Source organism: Dreissena polymorpha, chromosome 7 (genome assembly GCF_020536995.1).
Source record: "Dreissena polymorpha isolate Duluth1 chromosome 7, UMN_Dpol_1.0, whole genome shotgun sequence".
NCBI classification, from domain to species: Eukaryota; Metazoa; Mollusca; class Bivalvia; order Myida; family Dreissenidae; genus Dreissena; species Dreissena polymorpha.
The window spans coordinates 84,408,916-84,436,605 of NC_068361.1; the positions used below are offsets into that span (position 1 = coordinate 84,408,916).

General features: G+C 36.6%; 3 protein-coding genes across 6 annotated transcripts in view; all 3 read left to right on the top strand.

Annotated features, from left to right (window-relative positions):
• The window catches only part of LOC127837734 (ecotropic viral integration site 5 ortholog-like), a 310,389-nt gene that overhangs the window by 173,077 nt on the left and 109,622 nt on the right, over positions 1-27,690 (top strand). The window lies entirely within an intron of this gene.
• On the top strand, positions 665-27,664 carry LOC127837743 (casein kinase II subunit beta). The gene is made up of 7 exons (XM_052365060.1): positions 665-738; positions 13,439-13,527; positions 18,053-18,155; positions 21,730-21,845; positions 23,054-23,129; positions 23,663-23,852; positions 26,122-27,664. Exons 2-7 carry the CDS (start codon positions 13,456-13,458, stop codon positions 26,228-26,230), a joined length of 666 nt encoding a protein of 221 aa, XP_052221020.1. The 5' UTR covers positions 665-738; positions 13,439-13,455; the 3' UTR covers positions 26,231-27,664.
• LOC127837744 (uncharacterized) lies at positions 4,495-6,599 on the top strand. Its single transcript, XM_052365061.1, has 4 exons — positions 4,495-5,252; positions 5,462-5,556; positions 5,773-5,896; positions 6,033-6,599. Exons 1-2 carry the CDS (start codon positions 4,875-4,877, stop codon positions 5,537-5,539), a joined length of 456 nt encoding a protein of 151 aa, XP_052221021.1. The 5' UTR covers positions 4,495-4,874; the 3' UTR covers positions 5,540-5,556; positions 5,773-5,896; positions 6,033-6,599.

The following is a 27,690-nucleotide window of genomic DNA, read 5'->3' on the forward strand; positions in this document are numbered from 1 at the left end:
TATAGATTTTGACAGTGTTCTTTGAAATTATCAACTGCATGTGTTTAATACTTTGAATATTCATTATGATATTTATATATTAATATATTAATACTAAAGAATATGACGAGCATTTTGCATTATTAACAAACAAATGTTAATATATTATGTAAAGTTTTGTGTACAAGAAATGTAATAAAGTGTTCATAAATAACCTAATAGTTTATGTCTTAAATGATTATTGTTTAAAACAACCATAATTAAATAAGATAGAATCATAAAGTCACTTGGAGCAGTCGTGCACATATTTAATATAAGCAAACAACAATAATTGTTAGGTGGAATACTGTTCTAACTTGAGTTAGTACAGTGTTCCACTAAATAAATACCCATATAGACACAGTTTTAAGTGGGAAAACTGTTCTAACTGCAATAATGTTTTATATCTCTTTTAAAATTTATAATTTTTTGTAGTAAAGAGCTATTTTATAAAGTAGCTATTTGAATATTACATCATTATAAGAAAAAACATATGACATGTCTAAAGAAGCAACAATGGCTTATGTTGTCTATGTATGTCTTGCCGACCCAAAATAAATCTTATCTTATCTTATCTTATCATAAACTGCAAAATAGACAAACATTATGAAACATATAAATACGACGCGATTTAGGAATTTGCAGCGAATTGTACGAATACGAAAAGCTGTAATAGGTCTGCACATGCGCATGCGCATTTACCTGTATTTCCGGTTAAAAGTAAGTGCCTAAGCTTTTTGTTTTCTTATGAAATAATTCATTATTCAACACTTATTTAGTATAAGTGATTAAAAATGAATAGGCTGCCTTTAATGCCACACTTGTGCACATTTTTAAAGCTGATTATAAAGTTATCACATCGGTAATACGGTAACAATAAACAGACACAGCGCACTTTTTTTACCACTTTTCTGACTTCCAAAACATGCAAAGGCCATCAACTAACTGCAACGTTGGACCTAGGTTCTCTTACATGTTAACTGTTATTCTGTAACCTCAGTAACCATTATTCAAGGAGAAATAAGAAACCAATATAAACTGTTGAACGCAAATCTGCAGTAACAGGGCTCGAAAAAAAAAAAATCAACTTGCCCTGCAGGGCGATTAGTTCTGGCTACCATAACTTTAAATGTCACTTTTTATGATTTTTGACAGGCGCGACTTTATAGTTATGGACCAACCCCATTAGGAAAGTCAACCAGAAATTTCCGAAAAGTTGACAGTTAACAAAGACCGGTCCAAAACATCTTTTAAATACAGTTATTGGCCCAAATCGGGTGATGGTCGTTTCGTCCCACAACCAGTTGGAGCCACTGATATTTGTGTAGGGAGGGATTGGTCGTTTCGTCCCACTGATAAGATATAGCCAGGATGTTGTGAATAATAGCCAGGATGGTATGAATAATACAGTATAGGTGAGAATCATAATGGGGTGTATATTGATGTAGCAAATTAAAATAGTGTTAACATTTATAATAATATTTTCTTGTTTATTTTACCATTTTTGTGTAGTTTCAGTTATTTACATTCATCCAGGGTTTTTTTACCTTATATAACAGACGCCGAATATCGGCATCTTCCCCCACCAAACTAGGCTGGTTTTTTCCCCTTTCAGAACCAAAAATTCCCCCTAAAAAAAAAAAAATAATTTTTTTTTTTTATTTTTTTTATAGAAAGATGTGTCTCATGATTATAATATTTATAATTTCTCAATTCTATTTCAATTTAATCTTGCAAAACGTAATAGTTATGAAAACAACAATGAATATAGTGCAAACATGTACAAATGTATTGTAATAACAGGGCTAGCGCTGGCCCAAAATATCTTTGAGCCCCCCCGCCCCGAAAATTTTTTGTGATTGTCTGTGGTGCGTTTTGGTGTGTTTTGGGCCTATTGCCAACCAGTTTTAGTTTGTTTCAAATAACAATATATATATTGTATACTATAGATTGTTCATATTTCTTTTAATGACAACAAGCACATGTCAAATATTATAATATACATCACATCACAATTTTCATAGTAATAGAGATATTTTCATACAACACATTTTTTAACAACATGATGAATGGCATGTAAAATATAAGCATACATTTCATTCACAAAATGCATTGCAAACAAATCCTGCTATATACAGAGAACAAAGTCATGTCATGTATCATTATTATTTCATGATTATTCAGCGCTGTTTTTTACCAGCCCACAGTTTGAAGATCACTTTAAAGTCAACATCTTTGCAGTCTTTTCCTTCAATTGAGATTTTCATGAGATGTTCCAAATTTTTTACAGTCAAACAATTTCTTAAATCAGTTTTGATTACATTCTGCCTACTGAACCCTCGTTCACAATCAACTGTAGACACTGGGGATACTAACAACCTTTAATTAAACTTTAATTGCAATTAAACCGCGCGTGTTTTTCACGTTTTCCTTTGATTAAAATACGCCGCTGTTAGTTTGCATAGTGTGTGAGTAAAACGATCAAATTAATTAATTATCACCTTTTCATTTCAATCGAAAATCGGCAGAAAGTTTTAACATCAACGACATAGAACTAATTATTTAATTAACACTCTTTAATTTAGATCGATAGTCAGCTTGGAAATAATTTATTTATTGTCACGCTTATTTTCATTTTTAATCTTATAATACGACATTTGCGACCGGTCGCTATTTTATTTGCAGACGACAATATTAACTGTGTATTCAAAGCTCAACCCATTTTTATGTTTCATTCAACGTCATTTCATGTGTAAGCGAGCTCAGTTTTGATTGGCCAGCTACCATGTGCACTATAATAATAATAAGGTCAAGCGATGTCTCAATACAGGTGCAGACCGGTTTTTGTTCACTGTTCAAATTGCGAATACTTTCATTGAAACAAAGAGAAAAATATAGAAAACCAGTTTCGGGCTAAAATGGCGGCTGTTTTTAATGAAATTTTACGAGATTTAAGCATTTTCGCAAATCAGATTTTTCTTGAGCCAAATTCTCAATATTTTCGCAAATGGCTCAAGTGGCAAACGACAGCGCGAGCCCTGAATAATGAGAGAGTAAGTAAACAAATCCCCCAAAAAGGGGAACGCCGCGAAAATTCCCACGCGCACAATTTTTCCCCAAAGTGGAAAATCCCGCGTAAAATTTTCCCCACATAAGGGCTATAGGCCCCTTCCCCCACAACCCAAAAAAAAAACCTGATTCATCCGTGTAGATGTATTTATGATATATTTTTTTTGCCAAAATCATGTTTTGCCGATTATGCATGTGCATTATGTCCAATAAATATAAAACATGAAGTGTTTTATTTAATGCATCATGTATATATATATATATATAAGGGGTGTGATTTTTCCGCGGATTTCCGCGGATCGGGTTGTCCCGGATGTCACTTCTGAGATTTGCGTAAATTCGTTTTAAAAAATGTGGGGGAGAGGGGCTACCACCGATTCCGCGGACGTATTATATACGCGGCCCGAAATATCCGCGGCCCGCGAAATCTCTCCGCATTTTACACTGGTAGATTCTGCCTAAGCATTTTTAAAACGAGCCGTATAATTGGCTGTCGTTTCCCAATCTTCCAATTAAAATCGTGTTCTTAAAATGCGCTCTGTGATTTGTTTGCAAATGGCGCCGTTGTGAAGAGAAAATTAAGATTATTGAAATAACAAATAGCAATCGAATAAACGACTGACATCACCTAGTCTGATAGGAATAATGAAATGTGTTTGTAAAAAAAAAGACTACGTTTTAGATACAAGCAAAACATATTTTGTTAAGAAATGTGCCCACTGAATTTGTGTCACGGAAACCAGTGTTTGCAAATTGGAGTGTAGTCTACTCGCGAAGTAAAACAATTTAGAGAGTATCGTTCGAACATGAAAATAGACAAACATGATTTGATTTTTATATGTCTGTGGGTCTGTGTATAATCAGATTCATATGCATATTCTGCTTTATTATGTTTGTCACGCTGTTCAGTTAACTGAAATAGCTTTGAACTGAGTGAAGATGTGAAATGCAAGATATTGAAAGGTAAACAAATTAAATATATTAATTTAACTTAGTTAATACATCATTAACACCAGAAGAACAGTCAAGTGGGTTTGTTTATATTTAGTCTATTAACTGCCATTCAATACATTGAAAAAATACTGCTATTGATCACAATAAATACTTAACTGTTTACTTTGCATCCTCAGTATGATTAATGTGAAGTTTAACAGGTTTTTATAAAGAAATATTGTTATGAAGTTCAAAAAGTTGTCAAAATCAGTCAACAGAATTTTCCTCCCATCTGACTTTGCCTCAATCACACCCCTGTGTATATATATATATATATATATATATATATATATATATATATATATATATATATATATTACATTTAAAAATAAGAAGAAAGCATGATAGAACAATAATACAAGTTATTTTCAATAAAGAAATAATAAAATGTTGGTCATTTACTTTTAGAAAAGCTTATGTTTTACTAGCAACCCGCAAACTATCAATTAGCGGCATGTGCCGCTAAAGGCATAAAACTGTTATATTAGCGAAGTGCAAACAATTAATTAGCGACCCAGGCCTCAAGGTCAATTAGTAAACTTATTAACTATCTTTAATTTGCCGCGTGGATTGTACAAACTGTGTAATGAACACTGAAAGAGTAAATAAGGTCTGTTGAACACATAGTATATAATAAGTGCGTTGTTCATCGCATTCACAAAACCAGTAATGGCAGAAGAATACCCGTGCGTGTATTGTGAGCGGAATGTCGGCCAAGATGACAGAGCGACGAATGTGAAAGATGGCAACATCTGTCGTGTGAGACTGTTGTCAGTTTACGGCAGTATAGGAAAATGATGAAAGGGGAAGTCTTCGTAGAATGGAAGTGTTGGGAGTGTAGCCGACCAGTTCCAATGGATGTTACACCCGAGGTGAAGGTTCCAATGGATTTTACACTAGAGGTACCGGAGATACCAGAGGCTAATGACATTTCTATAATGTCCGAACTCTCGGTGGAGTCTCGTTCCGACGAAGTTGAAGACAGAACATTCAACATCTCCAATCCGGAGATTGAGCAACCCAACCTGCCGCTAGACGATTCCGTTCGGGAACGTCCTCTGGATGCTGTAATACCTGAGGACGGACCCATCACATATGATGTTGTGACCAGCGGCACAAAAGGAGGAGGGAGGAAGCTGGTCAGCAGCGACGGCCACTCGTACACCGCAAAGGTATGTACATAATAAGCAATCATACTAAGTAAATGTTCACTTTTGCTTCTAAAATATAATTGTAATAATGAGAATACCATTTTAAATGAGAGTACCATTTTACATGAAAATATCATTGTACATTAGAATACTAGTATCACTATCAATTATTATGAATGATTACTTGTAATATATATAATGTTAATACTTATTGTCTTGGTTGTTTCTAGTGCAGTAAAGGTAGTCGCTCATACTGGCAGTGCCGTATTTGCCGTGCGAACACATCGTTCCTGCCTTCAAACAGTTGAAGATGCAGGCTTAAGAGGTATATACATTTGTGTTTATTATTATTAAAAATATTATCGTTTAAGTAATCCCAATAACAATTCACAAAAAAAATCATAATAATTAATTTTTATTATAAATTAAAATAAATAAATTAAATTAATTAAACATATTAAATAATAATAATAACAGCAACAATATATTACATGACGTACGAATGTTGTTACTAGCTTATAACAATAAATAATTATTTTAGGTCAGCGGTCCTCTTCTAAATGTAGTCCTGTACCTGGAAAGAATGTGGGTCAGAGGATCAATGTGGACTCCAGCAAATTGGAGTGTGTATTGTCAGACAGTGAAAACCAACAACGACGTTGAAGGTATTATTTTTATTTTGAAAATATAATAACATAGCAATTTATAATTTTTTAATTAAATAAAAAAAAATAGTATATACTATATATGTGTGTATATATAACATTGTATCATAGTACAAAACATATTTCTTTCTTTCAGGGTGGCATCGCAGGATCAACACTCAGGCAGGGCGTGCCGACCTAGGGTTCTACTTGCTCGTCCCCCTGTTACGCCGTGAGGCAGATAAGGTGGATATGCCGATCCGCCTAGTGTCTGAGCACGCCCTGACACGCGTGCATCGGAAGAAATACCAAGAAGTCCATGGGAATCTCTTCCTCATATGGGAGCAGTATGAGGACCATAAGACAACGACTACCCAGCTTCTACGGGCATGTAGTCGCATTGCAGGTCTGGGACCTGATACATCCCATGACCAGGTTCACGACGAAAACGAGGTCTGAAGAAAAACAACTGGAAAAAATCTTGTTGTGTATAAGAGGCTCTGTTACATTGTTTGTATATATTTGTGCTATGTGTATAAAAGGCTGTTTTTATTGCTTGTGAATATGTATTTATTTGTGTATTTTTTTTTAAGAAATCTTGTGAAATCTGATTTTAAAAAAACAACGTGTAGTGTACTGTATTTGCTAAGAGGCTGTTTTATTGTGTGTATATATGTGTACAAAATGTGAAATATATCTTGTGGCGTGATGTTTTATTTTATTTATGTATTCCATATCAATATTGTTAATGTACTATATATAATATATATGACAACTTTAAAATAAATCTTTGACTGAAATACATTTAATTAAATTTATTATATTTAAATTCAATCTTCAATTTTGAAAAATCACATGCAGAAAACATTTAACCTGAATAAATAATCTTGAAATTAAACTATGTTGTTTTTACATGGCACAGATGTGACCATCACAGGTGCAAAAGTTTCCCGTTTTCATTCACACCTATACGGTATTATTCACACCTACCCGGCTATATATTATCAGTGGGACGAAACGCTACCCGTTTTCAACAGTAATATCAGTGGCTCGAACTGGTAGTGGGACGAAACGACCATAACTCCCCAAATCAACCACTTGATCGGAAAGATTGACATTTTTCACATTTAACTGATATATTCTTTCACAAAATACTATCTTAAACATTTAAAATTTATCTATTCTGCTCTTACATATCGAGAAAAACAGCCATGTGACAGACTTTCTTGAAATGCAAATCTCCCGAGATTTCGCGGTCATATGATGTTATTTCTATTTTTAGTAACATACCATGTGCTCAAGTGTTTTCAAATTCAGAATGACATTTCCCGGTATTTTAGATTATTCTGGCTTGTTTTGTAAACAAATTGTAGTGTAAATACAAACTCAGGGTAAATATTATTTTTAACTACCTGATTCACACTGAAATCAGTCTTATAATCCACCAGATGTAAGTTGTTAATCACATATAAGAGATTTCAGAAAACGAAAGTAATGTTTACAATTTCAGCAAAAAATGTCAAGGTCGATCCGAAAGTATCCAAATGAAAACTCGTCACGTGACAAAGCGACAATGGCGTCAAAATTGTGAATTTCAGACTGATGAGAGTTATTTTCATCTATTGTAAGATGCATTTGAAACATTTGAACCTTTCAATATTACCTGATGCAGTAATTTATATTCATTCACCAATATATGTAGAAATGTATCCAAGAAAATGAGCTTTTTTTTATTCATAGCGTGACATTAATATGTTACGACTCTGGTTGACTTTCGATACGGGGTTGGCTTCAGCGTACAGGTATGTCAATACTATATAAACTGTACGCTGAAGTTTCTTTAGCTACAGGGCGAGTAGCTAAGAATTTTCACTTGCCCAGCTGAAATATGTTCTTGCCCTGCAATTTATTGAAAAAATGCAATAAATCAGTAACTTATATGTATTATTGTGATTTTCTATTGATAAATATCTGGTAAATATTTACTATAAAAGTGCTCAAGAATTTCAAGAAACACAAACATTCGCCATTTTTCTTAAGTATAAAATAAATTTTGGCATTTGTTACTATTTAAAGATGTGATGAAATACAGTACAGCCAAAGCGGAACAAACGTATTTCGCGATCCGCGGCGGCAAGGCGAAACGAGTCGATGCCGCGTCAGTCGTTGAAGCCGCGTCAGTATGCGGCGGCAAGTCGCATTTCGCCGCGAAACTTCGCATCTGTCCGCCGAGGCATGCCGCGGTCCGCGACATGATGCCGAGTCGATGCGATCATGAAATTTTTTTTTTTTTAATTATTAGTTACATGAAGTTAACAAAATTTGAAAAAACAATTATAATAATAATTAAAATCATAATAAATTTATTGTGCGCGGATTGTATTAGCATATACATGTAAGCATAGTTAATGTGTCTGGCCAATTATTAAGTTTGTTTCCCGCCCGTAGCGTATGTATTTCACACATAAACAAGGGCACGTAATTATGTTTTCGCACATACAAGTGGTCAAGGCTCCAGCATATGGTGGATTTATAAATTAATTGCATGTTGATTCCGCTATTATATTTTAGCTGAGAAAATTAGCAGTTTGAAGCCACATCAATAATCAAGACGGTGACGACGTATTTGTAGTTTTGTTAATTATCAGCTTATTACAACTATTGTTTGAATATGCGTATATAAACACGTTTTATTTTGTTCATATTATACAGTTAATATCGCTACTAATTACCTGATAATCCCGTATATTCCAGTTTTAAAGCAAATGCTGGTAAATATTTACGATACACAAACATTCTCGATATTTCCTTAAGTATCAAATACATTTGGGCATTTGTTACTATTTATAGAGATGATGAAATAACGTCTAATCGGGGCGTTTTTTTTCTCCACTGAACACGCGATTTACGCCTGACGTGATGTTCATGTATTTATACAACACAAAATACACCCAAACTATCCAAACGACGTTCTACATGTCTGCATAATTTTCGCGCGCTTTTTATGAAACAAAGGATATTTTAGCACTGTTTATTTGACGCTAGAGTTTGCCAAAGGACGCGTTAGCATTAAAATTCTGAAGTGTGTTTCGGATTACAAATATAATAATGATAATCGAACGAAACATAAACAGTTGCGCGTAATTAATTCTACGCTACACATACATGTATGTACATGTAGGTGGATATCTTTTCACTCGATCCGCCGCGTACGTATGCGCCGCGTACGTATGCAGCGGATTTACTCCGCGAAAGCACGCGAGGTTAATACAGACTCGGCGTCGTTGCGCGGATCGATGCCGAGTGCCACGGCGATACGCCGCGTGAACACACGATTCAGCCGCCGCGGACTAATAATCTGGCCGTGGCGTAGCCGCGGATTATGTTTGTGCCGCTTTGGCTGTACTGTAACATCCAATCAGGCGTTTTTTTTCCACTGAACACGCGTAAATCGCCTGACGTGATGGTCATGTTTTTATACAACACAAAATACACCCACACTTTCCATGCGATGTTCTGCATTTCTGCATAATTTTCACGCCGCGCTTTTTATTGAAACAAAGGATAAAGCACTGTTTATTTGACGCTAGAATTTGTTAATGTCGCGTAAGCATTAAAATTCGGAAGCATAACGGGAACAGGACTAATTTTAGCGCAGTGTGCAATAATCAACATCCTTTTATTTTTGATCGCCGATTAAACGTTGTTTTGTTTGGTAAAGATGTGTTAAAACTTGATTTTTTTTCTTTTCGGCAAGAAATGCCACTCGCCGTGCAGGACGAGCACTCAGGGTTTTTTTTGGGTTGTGAGGGAATGGTGCCTTTAGCCCTTATGTGGGGGAAATTTTACACGCGATTGTCCACTTTTGGAGAAAAATTGTGCGCGTTATTTTCCTTAATGGGGGAAAATGTTAAGAGTCTTACTTTGACTGCTAAATTGGTTAAAAAGAAAAAAAGAGTGTTATTTTCTTCATAGACCATCTTTACTGGGATTGACTATGGCTGACTGTGACAGACTGAGATCTTCTTGACAGGGACTGACTATGGCTCAGGGCCCTCTCTTGGGAATTTTCACAGCGTTTCCCTTTTAGGGGGAACTGTTTACTTACTCTCTCATCATACATTTGTACATGTTTGCACTATATTCAATGCTTTTTATGTCACACACCACTATGTGGTGGACATATTGTTTTTGTCCTGTCTGTTGGTTTGGTCAAACTTTAACATTTGCCATAACTTTTGCAATATTGAAGATAGCAACTTCATATTTGGCATGCATGTGTATCTCATGGAGCTGCACATTTTGAGTGGTGGAAGGTCAAGGTCATCCTTCAAGGTCAAAGGTCAACAAAAAAAAAGTCAAAGCGGCGCAGAAGGGGACATAGTGTTTATGACAAACACATTTCTTGTTTCATAATTTATTATGTTTGACAATATTAAATTGAAATAAAATTGAGATATTCAGGGTTCCCTCTGGGCTTTAAAAAGTTGTCGCCACTTACTTTCGCCAAATTTTAAAAGTTGTCGCCACACTGGGGCTACATTTGGGCAATGAAGATCATGTTGTTATAATACAAACAAAAACTGAGCATTTTACAGTATGTTAAAGGAATTGATTTAATTACAGTATTATTAATAATAACAACACATTTAACATTGTTTATAAAATAAAGGCACGTTCAATCAGTTGTAAGTCTTGTTGATTGACTACTTCTTAGCAGCCTGAATATGTTGCCACAGCTTGGGTGCTTCAGCAGCTTACTGGTTATCTGAAAGTACAAAAAGGGAAATATAGTATTAATATAATACTAATAATCATCAATTAATGCGTAGTACATGGAGATAAATAATATAAATGTCTGCTAGCATATGACCTACTACATAGAGCTCATAACACAACAGTCAAATAAAATAATCATTTGTGTATATCAAATGTCAAATCGATTTAGTTTTGAGGATGTAAAGAGTTCACACACCATAGATTTTGTGTTGGAAATCATATTGAAGGAAGTGAAATTCTGTTTAACAACTGTCTTTGTTTGGGTTTTGTTTGCTAGCTGGTGAATGTTAGCGGGGGAACATTTGCATGTTTGAATGAGTCTCATAATAAATTATCAGAATCTAATGTTCACTTTCTAAGTCATTATACATTCTGAACTTGCCATTTTGATGAGTAAAACAGAAATATGTCACAGTTTAAATAGAATCAATATATGTTTAATTATTTTCTATAATTACACTGATTTTTCTAAAAACAATCGATACTTACCTTTTTGATTGTCATGGTTGTCAATGTAACGGTCTTGAATCGGCTTCGAACACTGTGACAAACACTTCACATTTAAGGGCAAAGTCTGTATATTTCAATGTTGTCTTATCTCTGAAGCTATAAAACTGCCGACCAATTAAGATAACTTGTAACAACGCCCCAAATAATCACAATTATCACCAATTGCATGCCACTTTGTGACAGTCGCATGCTCCATTGATTTCAGCAGTTTCGCTTACATCACGGAAATCGATTGCATAACGACTGCCGTAAAGCGGCTGGTAAACAGCACGTCTTATGTCATTGGAAGGAAATATTAAGCAGAAAAAAATGTGGATTTTTTTAAAATCGCCATTTGCAAAAATTAGTCGCCAGAATTTTTTAGGGGGGAATTTTTTGGTCCAGAAAAGGGAAAAAACTGCCTAGTTTGGTGGGGAAAGACGCCGATATTTGGCATCTGTTATATAAGGTAAAAAAAACCTGGCACTGTCGTAATATTCACTCGTCTGGAGCCGATTTCTACTCATAATTACAAGCGGGTGAGTGGATTTGTCGAGCCCTGATGAATGCGCTCTCAACATTGCTTGAATTGTTGCGATATAGTTGTATCTACACGCTTACGCAAAATGTTTGCTAATTTTGGAGTAAAATGTAAGAAATGTAAGTGCAAGGCTGGAACAAACAACTGCCTAAACACTAACAGTGTGATGCAAACCAGGATAATTAAATATATGCTGGAAAAAAGCACCCATATGCAGTCTTCACGATAGTTTATTTTATCCACTAACCATTCGGACTACTGGAATGGTGAAGACAAGAAGCCCAGCAGCAAAATTACTAGCCCGAAGTAAATTTGTTAAAAATATACACCCTGCTTATGGGTTTCATCTTTCAGATAATCTATTAAAAAGTAAAATTTTATCCAGGGTATGTTAACTGTAAAGCCTATTGCAAAACCAATTACAACACGATATAACAAGGTATTTTCTTTTTTAATTATAACTCTTTAACATGTGATAAACAACTTCTTCGTTCATCTCATCATCACTGTCATCCTGGAAATCCTCTTGGTCAGAAACCATATCATGTAAAACAAGCAACCTAATTATTTTCCAGAAGTTTACTTAACAAGTGAAAGCATACACTTGGAGACTTTTCTAACGCATCACTTAATTATTTCAATATAGCTCCCTTATTTTTAAAAGGCTTGTGTTGAAATTTGGACCAAGAATAATTCAACACATATCTGATAATTCCTGAAAATTTAATTAAAATTGAAAAACAACAAAATATAAAACTTAACAAATGAAAAACGTCACTTCAAAAGTCAAAGTCGCAAACGCATACAACGTAAAATAATAACAATGTGAAAAGTAAAACGCATACACTTACACGACTTAATAACTAACCCGCTTGCAACCTACCGATTGAGCCGTTTCGCTCCTGAATATTCATACGAACCGTATTGTTTTTCTTTAATAAATGTTATGTTTTTCTTGTGTAAAAACTTACTTAGAATTATGAAATTGAAATTAAATTGGAATAACATGTATACATGTACGTTTCCGTGATTTTTCATAGTCATTTGCTGACTTACGATCAGTAGTGGGCAGTTTCTTGCCACGCTTCGCTCCAGCTACATATTTAAGCAGACTTATCTTTGATTTAATTAAAGGTTCGAAACTAGTCCTCACATAATGCAGCCTTCAGCGCTGAGGGACTTACAACTTTGGAAATTCATGTACACACACACACAAGGTTACAAAATAAAACGATGTTTATTCCGGCAATGCAAGCCGTGGACGTTGGTTGGTTTACTTCAGCAGTAAACATATCAACATGACGTGTGCCAATAGTAAATGACCAGTCTAATTTGTTCACCACATGACCTGGATTACGACTCGATAATAACCGTTGAATGTATGGACCGATCGGAACGCGTTTAAATCTCGTATTTTAGGCGAACTTGAACGAAGTTTTTTCGGAAATCTTCGCTAAGTACTCACAAAATAATGACGTTTATCATACCTAAAAATGTATACAATATTAATACACAGCATTTCTACTGGCCCGACGGGCGTACGATATGGTAATTTTAATAGGCCCGAGCTATAATTTACAGGCCCTGGCCGCCAGACGTGCGCTTATTTCGCAGACTGCATATGACTTTTAACACCAAAAGCCAACTAAATGATCCAGAGACCTTCCTAGTGTAAACCTGAATTGTAATGTAAAACAAAGGTATTTACTAACTGAAAGTTGAAACGTAATTGTATTTCTTCTGCTCTTCCATAGGTCATCCTGTTCTGAAAATGAGCAGTTCTGAAGAAGTCTCATGGATTTCCTGGTTTTGTGGTCTCCGTGGTAACGAGTTTTTCTGTGAGGCAAGTACACACATTGTGCAATACAGTATATTGAAAAAATTATGTGATTGGTTTTCCTAACCATTTTTAGCTGACTATTATATATGAAATATATATAGTGGAGCTATCCTACTCACCCCGGCGTCGGCGTTTCCGTGCCGTTTCCGTTAGCGTGCAAATGTTAAAGTTTTCGTACTACCCCAATTGTTTTCATAGTCCCTTGACATATTGCTTTCATATTTTGCATACTTGTTTACCAACATGACCCCAACCTATAAACAAGAGCAGACAACTCTATCAAGCATTTTGTCATACATGTAATTATGGCCCCTTTTCCACTAAGAATATGCAGCAAATGTTAAAGTTTGCGTACTACCCAAAGTATTTTCAATGTCCCATGACATATTGCTTTCATATTTTGCATACTTGTTTACCATCATGACCCCAACCTATAAACAAGAGCATACAACTGTATCAAGCATTTTGACAGAATTATTGCCCCTTTTAAACTTAGAATAATTATGCATATTATTGATAAATCTATGTTAAACTGTGCGTACTACCCCAAATATTTCCTATATCCTTTGACATATTGCTTTTATATTTTGCATACTTGTTTACCAACATGACCCCAACCTATAAACAAGAGCAGACAACTCTATCAAGCATTTTGTCATAATTATGGCCCCTTTAACACTTAGAATATGCAGCAAATGTTAAAGTTTGCGTACTACCCCAAATATTTTCAATGTCCCTTGACATACATGTATTGCTTTCATATTTTGCATACTTGTTTACCATCATGACCCCAACCTATAAACAAGAGCATACAACTGTATCAAGCATTTTGACAGAATTATTGCCCCTTTTATACTTAGAATATGCATATTATTGATAAATCTATGTTTAACTTTGCGTACTACCCCAAATATTTCCTATATCCTTTGACATATTGCTTTTATATTTTGCATACTTGTTTACCAACATGACCCCAACCTATAAACAAGAGCAGACCACTGTTTCAAGCATTTTGACATAATTATGGCCCCTTTTACACTTAGAAAAATGAACATTTTGCTTAAATTGCCATAACTTCTTTATTTATGATCACATTTTATTATTACTTTGACAAAACAATTCTTACCTGGATACCACAATGGATTCCACCCAAACAATACCCCACGCCCCTACCCAGAACCCCCCCCCCAAACTCCCCCCCCCCCCCATTTTTTTTTTAAACATCATCTAATAAATTACCCCACCCCACATTATACCCCCCTTTCACCCCCCTACAACCGCAACCTCCCCCCCAAAAAAACTTTTTTTTAACATCATCTAATAAATTACACCACCCCACATTATACCCCCCTCTCACCCCCCCCCCCCCCACCCCACCAAAATTTGTTTTTTTCCTTTTTTTATTTTTGAAAAATCGTCTAATAAATGACCACACCCCACATTATACCCTCTCTCACCCCCCCCCCCCCCCCCGCCCCCTCCCCAAAAAAATTAATTTGTTTTTTCCTTTGTATACGCCCGTATAAAATACGGGACGTATTATGTGAAACCCCTTGGCGGGCGGGCGGGCGGCGGGCGGAAGGCATCACTTTGTCCGGACTCTAATTCAAATTGTATTCATCCGATCTTCACCAAACTTGGTCAGCAGTTGCATCTAGTTGATATCTAGGCCAAGTTCGAATATGGGTCATGCCGGGTCAAAAACTAGGTCATAGGGTCAATAAGTGCATTTTCAAAGGGGCCACTTTGTCCGGACTCTATTTCAAATTGTATTCATCCGATCTTCACCAAACTTGGTCAGCAGTTGCATCTAGTTGATATATAGGCCAAGTTCGAATATGGGTCATGCCGGGTCAAAAACTAGGTCATAGGGTCAATTAGTGCATTTTCAACGGCGCCACTTTGTCCGGACTCTAATTCAAATTGTATTTATCCGATCTTCACCAAACTTGGTCAGTAGTTGCATCTAGTTGATATCTAGGTCAAGTCCGAATATGGGTCATGCTGGGTCAAAAACTAGGTCAAAGGGTCAATTAGTGCATTTTACTTTGTTTAATGTTGTATCCCTATGTGAGTTGACAAACAATAGCAATATACAAGTACATGACATGGAACATATTCACTGCATGTTTTGATGCATATTTTAAGTCCTATGTAATTGATAGCTTAAGTATATATAGCTGATATTTAAATGAATAAAAACATGTTTGCTTTTTATACGCCCGTTTTTAAAAACGGGACGTATTATAGTTTCACCCTTGGCGGGCGGTGGGCGGGCGCCGTCCACAGCAGTGATCGCTCTCTAATTCAAATAGTTTTCATCCCATCTTCACCAAACTTGGTCAGAAGTTGTATCTAGACAATATCTTGGTCAAGTTCGAATATGGGTCATGCCGGGTCAAAAACTAGGTCATGGGGTCACTTAGTGCATTTCAAGGATTTAGCATGGTGTCCGCTGTCTCATTGAAGTAGTTTTCATTCGATCTTCACCAAAGTTGGTCAGAATTTGTGTCTAAATGATATCTAGGTCGAGTTCAAATATGGGTCATGCCGGATCAAAAACTAGGTCACGAGGTCACTTAGTGCATTTCAGGCATTGAGCATGGTGTCCGCTCTCTCATTGAAGTAGTTTTCATCCGATCTTCACCAAATTTGGTCAGATATTGTATCTAGACAAGAGCTAGGTCATGTTCGAATATGGGTCATGCTGGGTCAAAAACTAGGTCACGGGGTCACTAAGTGCATTTCAAGGATTTAGCATGGTGTCCGCTCTCTAATTGAAGTAGTTTTCATCCGATCTTCACCAAATATGGTCAGTAGTTGTGTCTAAAGGACATCTTGGTCAAGTTCAAATATGGGTCATTCTGGGTTAAAATTTAGGCCACTAGGTCACTTAGTGCATTTCAAGCATTTAGCATGGTGTCCAAAACCTTCAAACGGGCGTATCTTGTGACAGTTTGGCACTCTTTTTTTATTTTTGAAAGATCGTCTAATAAATTATTGAACAATTTTCCCATGATGGCTTACGTTATACTGTCAAGCACTCGAATAGTCGAGCGCGCTGTCCTCTGACAGCTCTTGTTGGAAAAGGAGTCTGGTCCAATAGGGATATTTTTTGCCTTGTGGCAATGTTATGCTGTGCTATGGGCAGCATATTAGATTCACAATAACATTGTGACATGAAGTACTAAATACCTACTGTTTGCTTTGGCATTAACACTATTATTTTGAAGAAAGAAAATAGGCATACATGTGACTTATGCATGTTCTTCACATAATATTTAATGTTGCTATACAAAATGTTGTCATGATCACAATTTATACATGGCAATGTTTCATTTGGACTACTTGATATGTGATTTAGTTTGCAAGTGCAATAGTGCATTTTACACAACACAGGAATAAATCACCCTTGGGATCCCTTTTATGGCTTATTTTGAAGAGCAGGAAAACTCCGTACAATTATGCTAATGATCATATGATATTGATGTATTATAAACAATGCTATCAAGCAAAAAATTACCCTACACTTATATATTTTTATGCCCCCCTTCGAAGAAGAAGGGGTATATTGCTTTGCTCATGCCGGTCGGTCTGTCGGTCGGTCGGTCCGTCCGTCAGGTGGTTGTCAGACGATAACTCAAGAACGCTTGGGCCTAGGATCATGAAACTTCATAGGTACATTGATCATGACTCGCAGATGACCCCTATTGATTTTGAGGTCACTAGGTCAAAGTTCAAGGTCACGGTGACCAGAAATATTGAAATGGTTTTTGAATGATAACTCAAGAACGCATACGCCTAGGATCATGAAACTTCATGGGTAGATTGATCATGACTTGCAGATGACCCCTATTGATTTTGAGGTCACTAGGTCAAAGGTCAAGGTCACGGTGACCCGAAATAGTAAAATGGTTTCCGGATGATAACTCAAGAACGCATACGCCTAGGATCATGAAACTTCATGGGTAGATTGATCATGACTCGCAGATGACCTCTATTGATTTTGAGGTCACTAGGTCAAAGGTCACGGTGACCCGAAATAGTAAAATGGTTTTCGGATGATAACTCAAGAACGCATATGCCTAGGATCATGAAACTTCATAGGTAGATTGATCATGACTTGCAGATGACCCCTATTGATTTTGAGGTCACAAGGTCAAAGGTCAAGGTCACGGTGACCCGAAATAGTAAAATGATTTTCAGATGATAACTCAAGAACGCTTTTGCCTAGGATCATGACACTTCATAGGTACATTGATCGTGACCCGCAGATGACCCCTATTGATTTTCAGGTCACTAGGTCAAAGGTCAAGGTCACAGTGACAAAAATCGTATTCACACAATGGCTGCCACTACAATGGACAGCCCATATGGGGGGCATGCATGTTTTACAAACAGCCCTTGTTTTAGGTTTATACTATATATCAAGGGATTTGAATCCATCCATAAACAAACTTCATTTGGAGGGGGGTTTGAATTCAACGAATTTGCTTGTTTTAATTATGATGACTGTAAATGTCACCAGGTGGACGAGGACTACATTCAAGACAAGTTCAACCTGACGGGTCTCAATGAGCAGGTGCCACATTACCGGCAAGCGCTTGATATGATCCTGGATCTAGAACCAGGTACGGGCTCTCATCTGGCTCTACTACAGACATTTAAGTCACGTTCTGCGAAAACTGGGCTTAATGCTTGTGTTTGAAGTGTCATCCAGATTAGCCTTTGCAGTCAGCACAGGCTACTCTAGGAGGACACTTTCTGCGTTAAGTGGATTTTCGCTACGAAGAGACTAACGTAAAACAACAAAAGTCTATAAAACTCTTAAATTCATCCCTGATTTGCCTGTGCAGACTTCACAGACTCATATGGGATGGCACTTTAATCCTTTCAGTGCTGAAACCGAATTTTGAAGGCCTTTGCAATTAGATCCAGACGAGACGCCACAGAACGTGGCGTCTCATGAGGATCCAAACTCTTTGCTATTCTGATAGTATTATTTGAAAAAAATTGAAGAAAATGCTAATTTTAGAAATTCAGCAGACGCCATTTTAGCAGAAGACAAATTTCCCAGCATGCAAAGGGTTAAGGGAAGATTTTCTAGAGCCAGGCTCATGTGTATTCTAGCTCTCAGTCTCTTTGAAATCCGCACAAAGCTACAGGTCATGTACTATTTAATTTTGAAGCTATTGCATTCAAACTTGGTACACTTACTAACTATCATGAGGGGACTGGGCAGGCAAAGTTAGATAACTCTGGCGTGCATTTTGACAGAATTATGTGCCCTTTTTATACTTAGAAAATTGAAAATTTTGGTTAAGTTTTGTGTTTAGGTCCATTTTATTCCTTAAGTATCAAAGCTATTGCTTTCATACTTGCAACACTTACTAAGTATCATAAGGGGACTGTGCAGGCAAAGTAATGTAACTCTGACTGGCATTTTGACAGAATTTTGTGCCCTTTTTATACGTATAAAATTGAAAATTTGGTTAAGTTTTGTGTTTAGATCCACTTTATTCCTACAGTATCCAAGCTATTGCTTTCATACTTGCAACACTTATTATCTATCATAAGGGGACTGTGCAGGCAAAGTTATGTAACTCTGACTGGCATTTGGACGGAATTATGGGCCCTTTATACTTAGAAAATTGAAAATTTGGTTAAGTTTTGTGTTTTGGTCCACTTTACCCCTAAAGTATCATAGATATTGCTTTCATACTTGGAACACTCGCAAACTATCATAAGGGTACAGTAAAAGGACAAGTTGCATAACTCTGGTTGTAATTTTTACGGAATTATGGCCCTTTTTTGAGTGAGTAACTTTGAAAATATGGTTAAATTTTGTGTTTCGATCTACTTTACTTCTACAGTATCAAGGCTATTGCTTTCAAACTTCAAATACTTTCATGCTATCATGAGGTTACTGTACCTGGCAAGTTGAATTTTACCTTGACCTTTGAATGACCTTGACTCTCAAGGTCAAATTATTAAATTTTGCTAAAATTGCCATTTTGCCAAAACTTCTTTATTTATGATTAGATTTGATTGATACTTTGACAAAACTACTCTTACCTGACATACCACAATAGACTCCACCCAAACCATCCCCCGTGCCCTCCCCCCCTCCCCCCCCTTTCTGCGTTAAGTGGATTTTCGCTACGAAGAGACTAACGTAAAACAACAAAAGTCTATAAAACTCTTAAATTCATCCCTGATTTGCCTGTGCAGACTTCACAGACTCATATGGGATGGCACTTTAATCCTTTCAGTGCTGAAACCGAATTTTGAAGGCCTTTGCAATTAGATCCAGACGAGACGCCACAGAACGTGGCGTCTCATGAGGATCCAAACTCTTTGCTATTCTGATAGTATTATTTGAAAAAAATTGAAGAAAATGCTAATTTTAGAAATTCAGCAGACGCCATTTTAGCAGAAGACAAATTTCCCAGCATGCAAAGGGTTAAGGGAAGATTTTCTAGAGCCAGGCTCATGTGTATTCTAGCTCTCAGTCTCTTTGAAATCCGCACAAAGCTACAGGTCATGTACTGGTTAATTTTGAAGCTATTGCATTCAAACTTGGTACACTTACTAACTATCATGAGGGGACTGGGCAGGCAAAGTTAGATAACTCTGGCGTGCATTTTGACAGAATTATGTGCCCTTTTTATACTTAGAAAATTGAAAATTTTGGTTAAGTTTTGTGTTTAGGTCCATTTTATTCCTTAAGTATCAAAGCTATTGCTTTCATACTTGCAACACTTACTAAGTATCATAAGGGGACTGTGCAGGCAAAGTAATGTAACTCTGACTGGCATTTTGACAGAATTTTGTGCCCTTTTTATACTTATAAAATTGAAAATTTGGTTAAGTTTTGTGTTTAGATCCACTTTATTCCTACAGTATCCAAGCTATTGCTTTCATACTTGCAACACTTATTATCTATCATAAGGGGACTGTGCAGGCAAAGTTATGTAACTCTGACTGGCATTTGGACGGAATTATGGGCCCTTTATACTTAGAAAATTGAAAATTTGGTTAAGTTTTGTGTTTTGGTCCACTTTACCCCTAAAGTATCATAGATATTGCTTCCATACTTGGAACACTCGCAAACTATCATAAGGGTACAGTAAAAGGACAAGTTGCATAACTCTGGTTGTAATTTTTACGGAATTATGGCCCTTTTTTGAGTGAGTAACTTTGAAAATATGGTTAAATTTTGTGTTTCGATCTACTTTACTTCTACAGTATCAAGGCTATTGCTTTCAAACTTCAAATACTTTCATGCTATCATGAGGTTACTGTACCTGGCAAGTTGAATTTTACCTTGACCTTTGAATGACCTCTCAAGGTCAAATTATTAAATTTTGCTAAAATTGCCATTTTGCCAAAACTTCTTTATTTATGATTAGATTTGATTGATACTTTGACAAAACTACTCTTACCTGACATACCACAATAGACTCCACCCAAACCATCCCCCGTGCCCTCCCCCCTCCCCCCCCCCCCGAATCCCCCCCCCCTAAGATCATCTCACAAATGACCACCACACCCTCACACTATACCCCCACCCCCATCCCCCCATTTTTTTTTTAAACGTATAAAAAACACAAATATTTATTTTTATTATTTTATGTTTGAACCAAGAATCCCCCCCCCCCCACCGAACCCCCTCCCCCCCCCCCCCCCCCCCCGCGAATTGTTTGTTTGTTTGTTGTTTTTTTAAGATCCAAATGACCACCGCTCCCTCACACTATAACCCACGCCCACCCCCCAATTTTATTTTTTTTTAAACGGTTAAAAAACACAAATATTTTTTTTTATTATTTTATGTTTCAAATACCCCCCCCCCAAACCCCCCCCCCCCCCCGATTTTTTTTTTTTTGCATTTTTTTTCAGCATTTTTGAAAGATAATGTTATAAATGTCCACACCCCCACACTATACACCCCTCTTCACTCCACCCCTCCCTCCTTTGTGATTGAAAATGAGAGTCCCTTCAACTTTAAAAAGAAAATAGATGAGCGGTCTGCACCCGCAAGGCGGTGCTCTTGTTATTTTGATGTCTTGACTGCTCATTTATAGTATATAGCTAAGTGGAGACTTGTGGAGACAGTGCCAGTAACAGAACGTGAAGAATCAGAATATATCGCGAAATTATTACAATTAACCAATGGATGTGTTAATTTCTGTTGTTGTTGAGCAGATGATGAGTTAGAAGACAACCCGAATCAGAGTGACCTGATAGAACAGGCTGCAGAGATGCTGTATGGACTGATACATGCCAGATACATCATGACCAACAGGGGCATAGCTCAGATGGTGAGCTTTTCATTCATGTTTACACGCCCATTTATAGGCATACATGAGTTTTGTTCCGATCCATTGATTTTTGGTGAAGTTATGGGCAGTGGACTTGAATTTTCTCTTTAATAATTGTTTTCCAGTGGTTATATTACAAAATGTTAAGATATTTAGCTGATTTTTAGCGAGTCTGTTTTCGGAGAAAACCCGAGCTATTGTCATAGGCGTCGTGCTTAAACCTTAACATTGGCTCTAAAATCAAAGTGCTTCCACGTACAACTTTGAAACTTCATATGTAGATGCACCTTGATAAGTTCTACATGCCACACCCATTTTTGGGTCACTAGGTCAAAAGTCAAGGTCACTGTGACCTCTAATATCAAACTTTAACATAGGCTCTAAAATCAAAGTGCTTCCACCTACAACTTTGAAACTTTATATGTAGTTGCACCTTGATGAGTTCTACATGCCACACCCATTTTTGGGTCACTAGGTCAAAGGTCAAGGTCACTGTGACCTCATATATAAAACTTTAACAAAAACCTTAACATTGCCTCTAAAATCAAAGTGCTTCCACCTACAACTTTGAAACTTCATATGTAGATGCACCTTGATGAGTTCTACACGCCACACCCATTTTTGGGTCACTGGGTCAAGGTCAAGGTCACTGTGACCTCTTATATCAAACTTTAACATAAGCTCTAAAGTCAAAGTGCTTCCACCTACAACTTTGAAACTTCATATGTAGTTGCACCTTGATGAGTTCTACACGCCACAACCATTTTTGGGTCGCTAGTTCAAAGGTCAAGGTCACTGTGACCTAATATAAAACTTAAACAAAAACCTTAACATTGCCTCTAAAATCAAAGTGCTTCCACCTACAACTTTGAAACTTCATATGTAGATGCACCTTGATGAGTTCTACATGCCACACCCATTTTTGGTCACTAGGTCAAATGTCAAGGTCACTGTGACCTCTAAAAAAAAAAAATACTGACAAGCTTTCGCAGCCGAGCCTTGCACCCGTTATGCGGTGCTCTTGTTTAAATGTTAGTCTCCCTACATGACTTACAGAATAAGTGTAAGTTTCGTTCCAGCTCATTGATTTTCTGCGAAGTTATGGGCTTTGGACTTAACAATTTTCTATAAAGTAGCTGCTGTGGGGCTTCAAAGCGCAGTAGGGGACATTGTGTTTCACAAACACAGGTCTTATTTCATTTCTGCAGATCGAGAAGTGGCAGCAGGGAGACTTTGGATACTGTCCCAGGGTGTACTGTGAAAACCAGCCTATGTTGCCCATAGGTGGGTACCAAGAAAAATATTTTGCGTCATGAATATTTACACGCATTAAAAAAACAACATTAGTAACAAGTATCCGATTGGTTAGTGTAGCAAAGTCTTTGAAGATGGATGAATAAGAATGAAATGACTAAATAAGAGAAAAATGTGTACAAAATGCTTGTTGACTTGAAATTGCTTGTAATTAACGATTCAAATATTTTGACGTTGTTATTATTAATTGCTATAAAACAGAATTGGCAAACGTTATTCAGTTAGTCATTGCATCTGCACTCGAATTATATTACTGACTGGCCAATAAACAATAGTCCATTGATCAATCCAGCATCTGGGGCTGATGTTTTTGTGGGTTAATTATGGAACGTACTAAAACAACAAAACCTTATTTATTTTCCAATAATGATGTTCATTATCTCTGTCTGATTTCTTATACATGTACTACACATACTGCATCTACTTAATATTTTTCATCAGCCAATGACAATGATCAATAAATAAATGTCTTGTTTTATTACTCATATTGACCATTTTTCCAGGTCTGTCTGATGTTCCGGGGGAAGCCATGGTGAAACTTTATTGTCCAAAATGCCAGGATGTGTACACACCAAAGTCCTCGCGTCATCACCACACGGATGGGGCCTATTTTGGCACAGGTTTCCCGCATATGCTCTTTATGGTGCATCCAGAGTACAGGCCCAAGCGTCCAGCAAATCAGTTTGTACCAAGGTAAGTAAAATGGGGAAGACAAATATAGAGCCAACCTTAAAAATGAATTTGTCCGGATCATATGATGGAATATTGTTTATGTGTTGTAGCAAGTCTTCTGGAGTATGCCTATCAGTGTTTGAAAACTATCAGGGATTTCAATAGCTTTTGAAAACCAGGAGTCAAATGGAGGTCAAATGAAATTCTTTAGGGTTCAACATATTTAAGTCTTGATATTTTGTTTCTATATATTTGTTGATTGCTCCAAATTGTTGCTTTGTATAAATTTTAGTATAGTCCATTTAAAAATCACACACACACAGTTTGTGTAATATAAAGCATATTTTTATGCTCCCCCAAAATTTATTTTAGGGGGAGCATATATTCGCCGCTTAGTCTGTCCGTGCGTGTGCGTCCGTCCATGCACAATTTTTTTCCGGGCTATTTTTCAGCAACTAATGACAGGAATTTAATGAAACTTTATGGGAAGCTTCACTACCAAGAAGAGATGTGCATATTATCAGCGGGTTCTGGTCGGATGATTTTTCACAGAGTTATGACCCTTTGAAATTTTCCATTAACTGACTCCAGAGTTATGGCCCTTTGAATTTTTCAAAAAAAAAATCTTGTCCCCCCAACTACTGTGCCCTCAAGACGTTTCCTTTTATCTGAATATATAGTGCAATATTGTGACAAATAGAACCTTTGGGAGGCATCACCCGTCTCCGACGGTTTCTTGTTTGTGTTAGTTTAATTGTAACAACATGCTTCAACATGATGCAAGGCAGATAATATGGAGGGGTCAAAAGTGGGGAAAAAAATCAAAAAGTCTTGTATCAAAAAGTCTTGTATCAAAAAGCAAGATTCTGCTTGAATTGAAATCCCTGACTAGGAATCAAATGACTTAACAATGATCAAACATGAAATAAAAATTGTGGATGGATGTTTACCAGTGCTTTAAGCAATACAAGCATTAGAAGTCTATCAGTTTCTCCTGTTAAACAAATTATTATATCCATCACATGTGAACAAAAAGAAGTGGATATTAATGTTCTGTTTTGACTTGTATGTGTTCAGTGCTCCAGCTAGGCGTAAATCGCAGGGCGCTCCGCCCTGCCCTTCCGAAGCCCCGCCCTGCCCCTCCGACGATCCGCTCTGCCCCTCCGACGATACTAAATAACGTATGCACATGATCCATTTTCAGCCAGTTTAATTGCAGACAATTTATTTTCCAACTGCCCTCCTAGAGTTCATCACGCATTGAAGATTATTATCAGCAAACTATAATACATTGACTGATTAGTGGATACACACAGTGTTGTTCTATCATTGCAAGCTTTCAATGCTGCATTATATCGTTGCTTGCTTATATTGTTCTATAAATGCAGACAAGGGCCCAGTGTCACAGACATTCTAGATTTTTTTGCCCACCTCATAAGCTGAGATTTGAGTTTCCATGAGCTTAGTATTGCACATGTCGGTCAAGGCACAAACAATCTCAATTTTCAGCTATAGGAATATGCACACATTCCTCCTTAAACTCAGGGCTGAGTCAGACTCAAAACTCCAAAAAATTCTGTGAACACCAAAAAGACCATAATGATCAAACTTATTTCAAAAATTGAGAAAAAAAAAGTTGAATAAGAATATTGACTTGAGTATGTGATACTAGAATATTGACGCTGTACTATGAGCCCCGTTCTCTGACAAATGGGTTTAATGCATGTGCTTAAAGTGTCGTCCCAGATTGATCTGTGCATTCGACAGGCTAATCTGGCATGACACTGTCTACTGTAATGTTGTTTTCTTTTAAAAGGATGTTTCTTATTAGCAAAAATCCAGTTTTGGCGAAACCTGTCGTCACTGATTAGCCTGTGTAGACTGCACAGTCTAATCTGGGACAACACTTAATGTACCTGGTTTAAAACCCGTTATCCCAAAGCGCGGCTCATATTGTTCCATCATTGCTGACAAGTCTCTGATATATTGTAATGTAATTACAGACTTCGCAGTCTAATCTGGGACAACACTTAATGTACCTGCATTAAGCCCTGTTATCCCAGAGCGTAGCTCATATTGTTCCATCATTGCTGACAAGTCTCTGATATATTGTAATGTCATTACAGACTGCACAGGCAAAGTTGGGACCTGTCGTCACTGATTAGCCTGTGTAGACTGCACAGTCTAATTTGGGACAACACTTAATGTACCTGCATTAAGCCCTGTTATCCCAGAGTGCGGCTCATATTGTTCCATCATTTCAGACAAGTCTCTTATCATATGATTGCAGGCTGTACGGGTTCAAGATTCACCCTCTGGCGTACCAGCTCCAGTTCCAGGCGGCAGCAAACTTCAAGATGCCAATGCGCGGCATTGGTCACAACAGCAGCAAGCGTTGACTACTTGCCAGGAAGGCTCGGTCCTAGGAGTCGCGTTTAAAACATCATGTCATACAAATGCACAAGGCTCCTTATGATTAAAGGAAGGTCTCAAAATGAAGAAATTGTTTAAGGCTACGACGATCTTTTAAATCTAATCAAGGCTCGTAAGTAATGAGAAATTTAGTCTGTGACTGTCTTTTTTTTACGAAACTTATTTTCTTTTAAATGTTCACAAGACTTGTCAGATACGATTAAAGGAATGTCTTAAGATAGAGAAATCTCTTAAGTCTGTGACTGTCTTTTTAACAAATCTGATTTTTTCTTTATGTTTGCAACCAATAAATAGGGATTTAATGTGTCAGTTTTTACCCTTTTGATAATCTAAAAAATTTGGACTAAAAATATCACATAATTTTTTATTCTCAATAGGAGCAATGTGATAATCTGCACAGAGTAGTGCTGCCCAGTCATTTGAACAGATGTGTTGACGAATGAGAACTATTCTCAGCAAACTGTATGTTAGAAATAATTCTCAATTAGGTCATACAAATCAATGATCACATGTTTTGAAGTAACACAATATGTTGTCAGAGACTGCGAGTTACTCGCAGGCGGTTCTGGTTTTTATGCTGGTTGCAAAAGCCAGTTTCACTTTGCTTCTGAAGGGGAAAGGGTTAAAGTTAATAAGAAACGAATGCTAGGTCCTAACATAATGAAGCTTTGGGTGTGAAAGGACCTTATAAACTTTGAAATACACACACTTGCATGCAAATGTAATATTTATTTTATGTTACGCCTTTTTTATCTAAACTAATTTTACAAAGCTGATATAATGAAATGGGAAAACTTAACATTAGGAACTCACAAAGGAATTTCAGATTTCCTGACTGGAAGTTAAAATTGTGTAGTAAAAAAAATGAATAATTTCATGACAACTTATGGCTGATGAGGTTGTCACAGAAGTGTAAAACTCTACTCACCAGCTTAAATTTGTGCCCTAAATTTTAATCTGGATAATAACAAATTTCCATAATAAAAGTCAAATCATGCCATCCCATTTTAGATATTTCAGCCCATTGATTTTGCAACAGCTGCCTGTTTGGTAGCCACGTGATAAGATTGTATAAAATTTATAAAAATGTGTTTGACGTTATAAAAGGTGATGATCATACTGTTTTCAAAAGTATATAGTCCAAATTTGTGCGTTTAACCTCATGGTTACCATATATTGTAGATTTATTGTATCATTATTTATTGTATTACTGACTTTTAAACCTGAATAGACATATGCAAATTATTTTCTTTATAAGAGTGAATCCCAAGTTGAGCAGTAAAAATGTTTGAATTTTTTTGTTAAAAATACTTAACATATGCTATCTTTCATTGACATTTGTGTCAGTCTATTTATGTTTGTATTTCTGATACATGAACAAATAAAACAAAAGAATGCCATTGCTGTGTTTGTTTGATTGAAAATA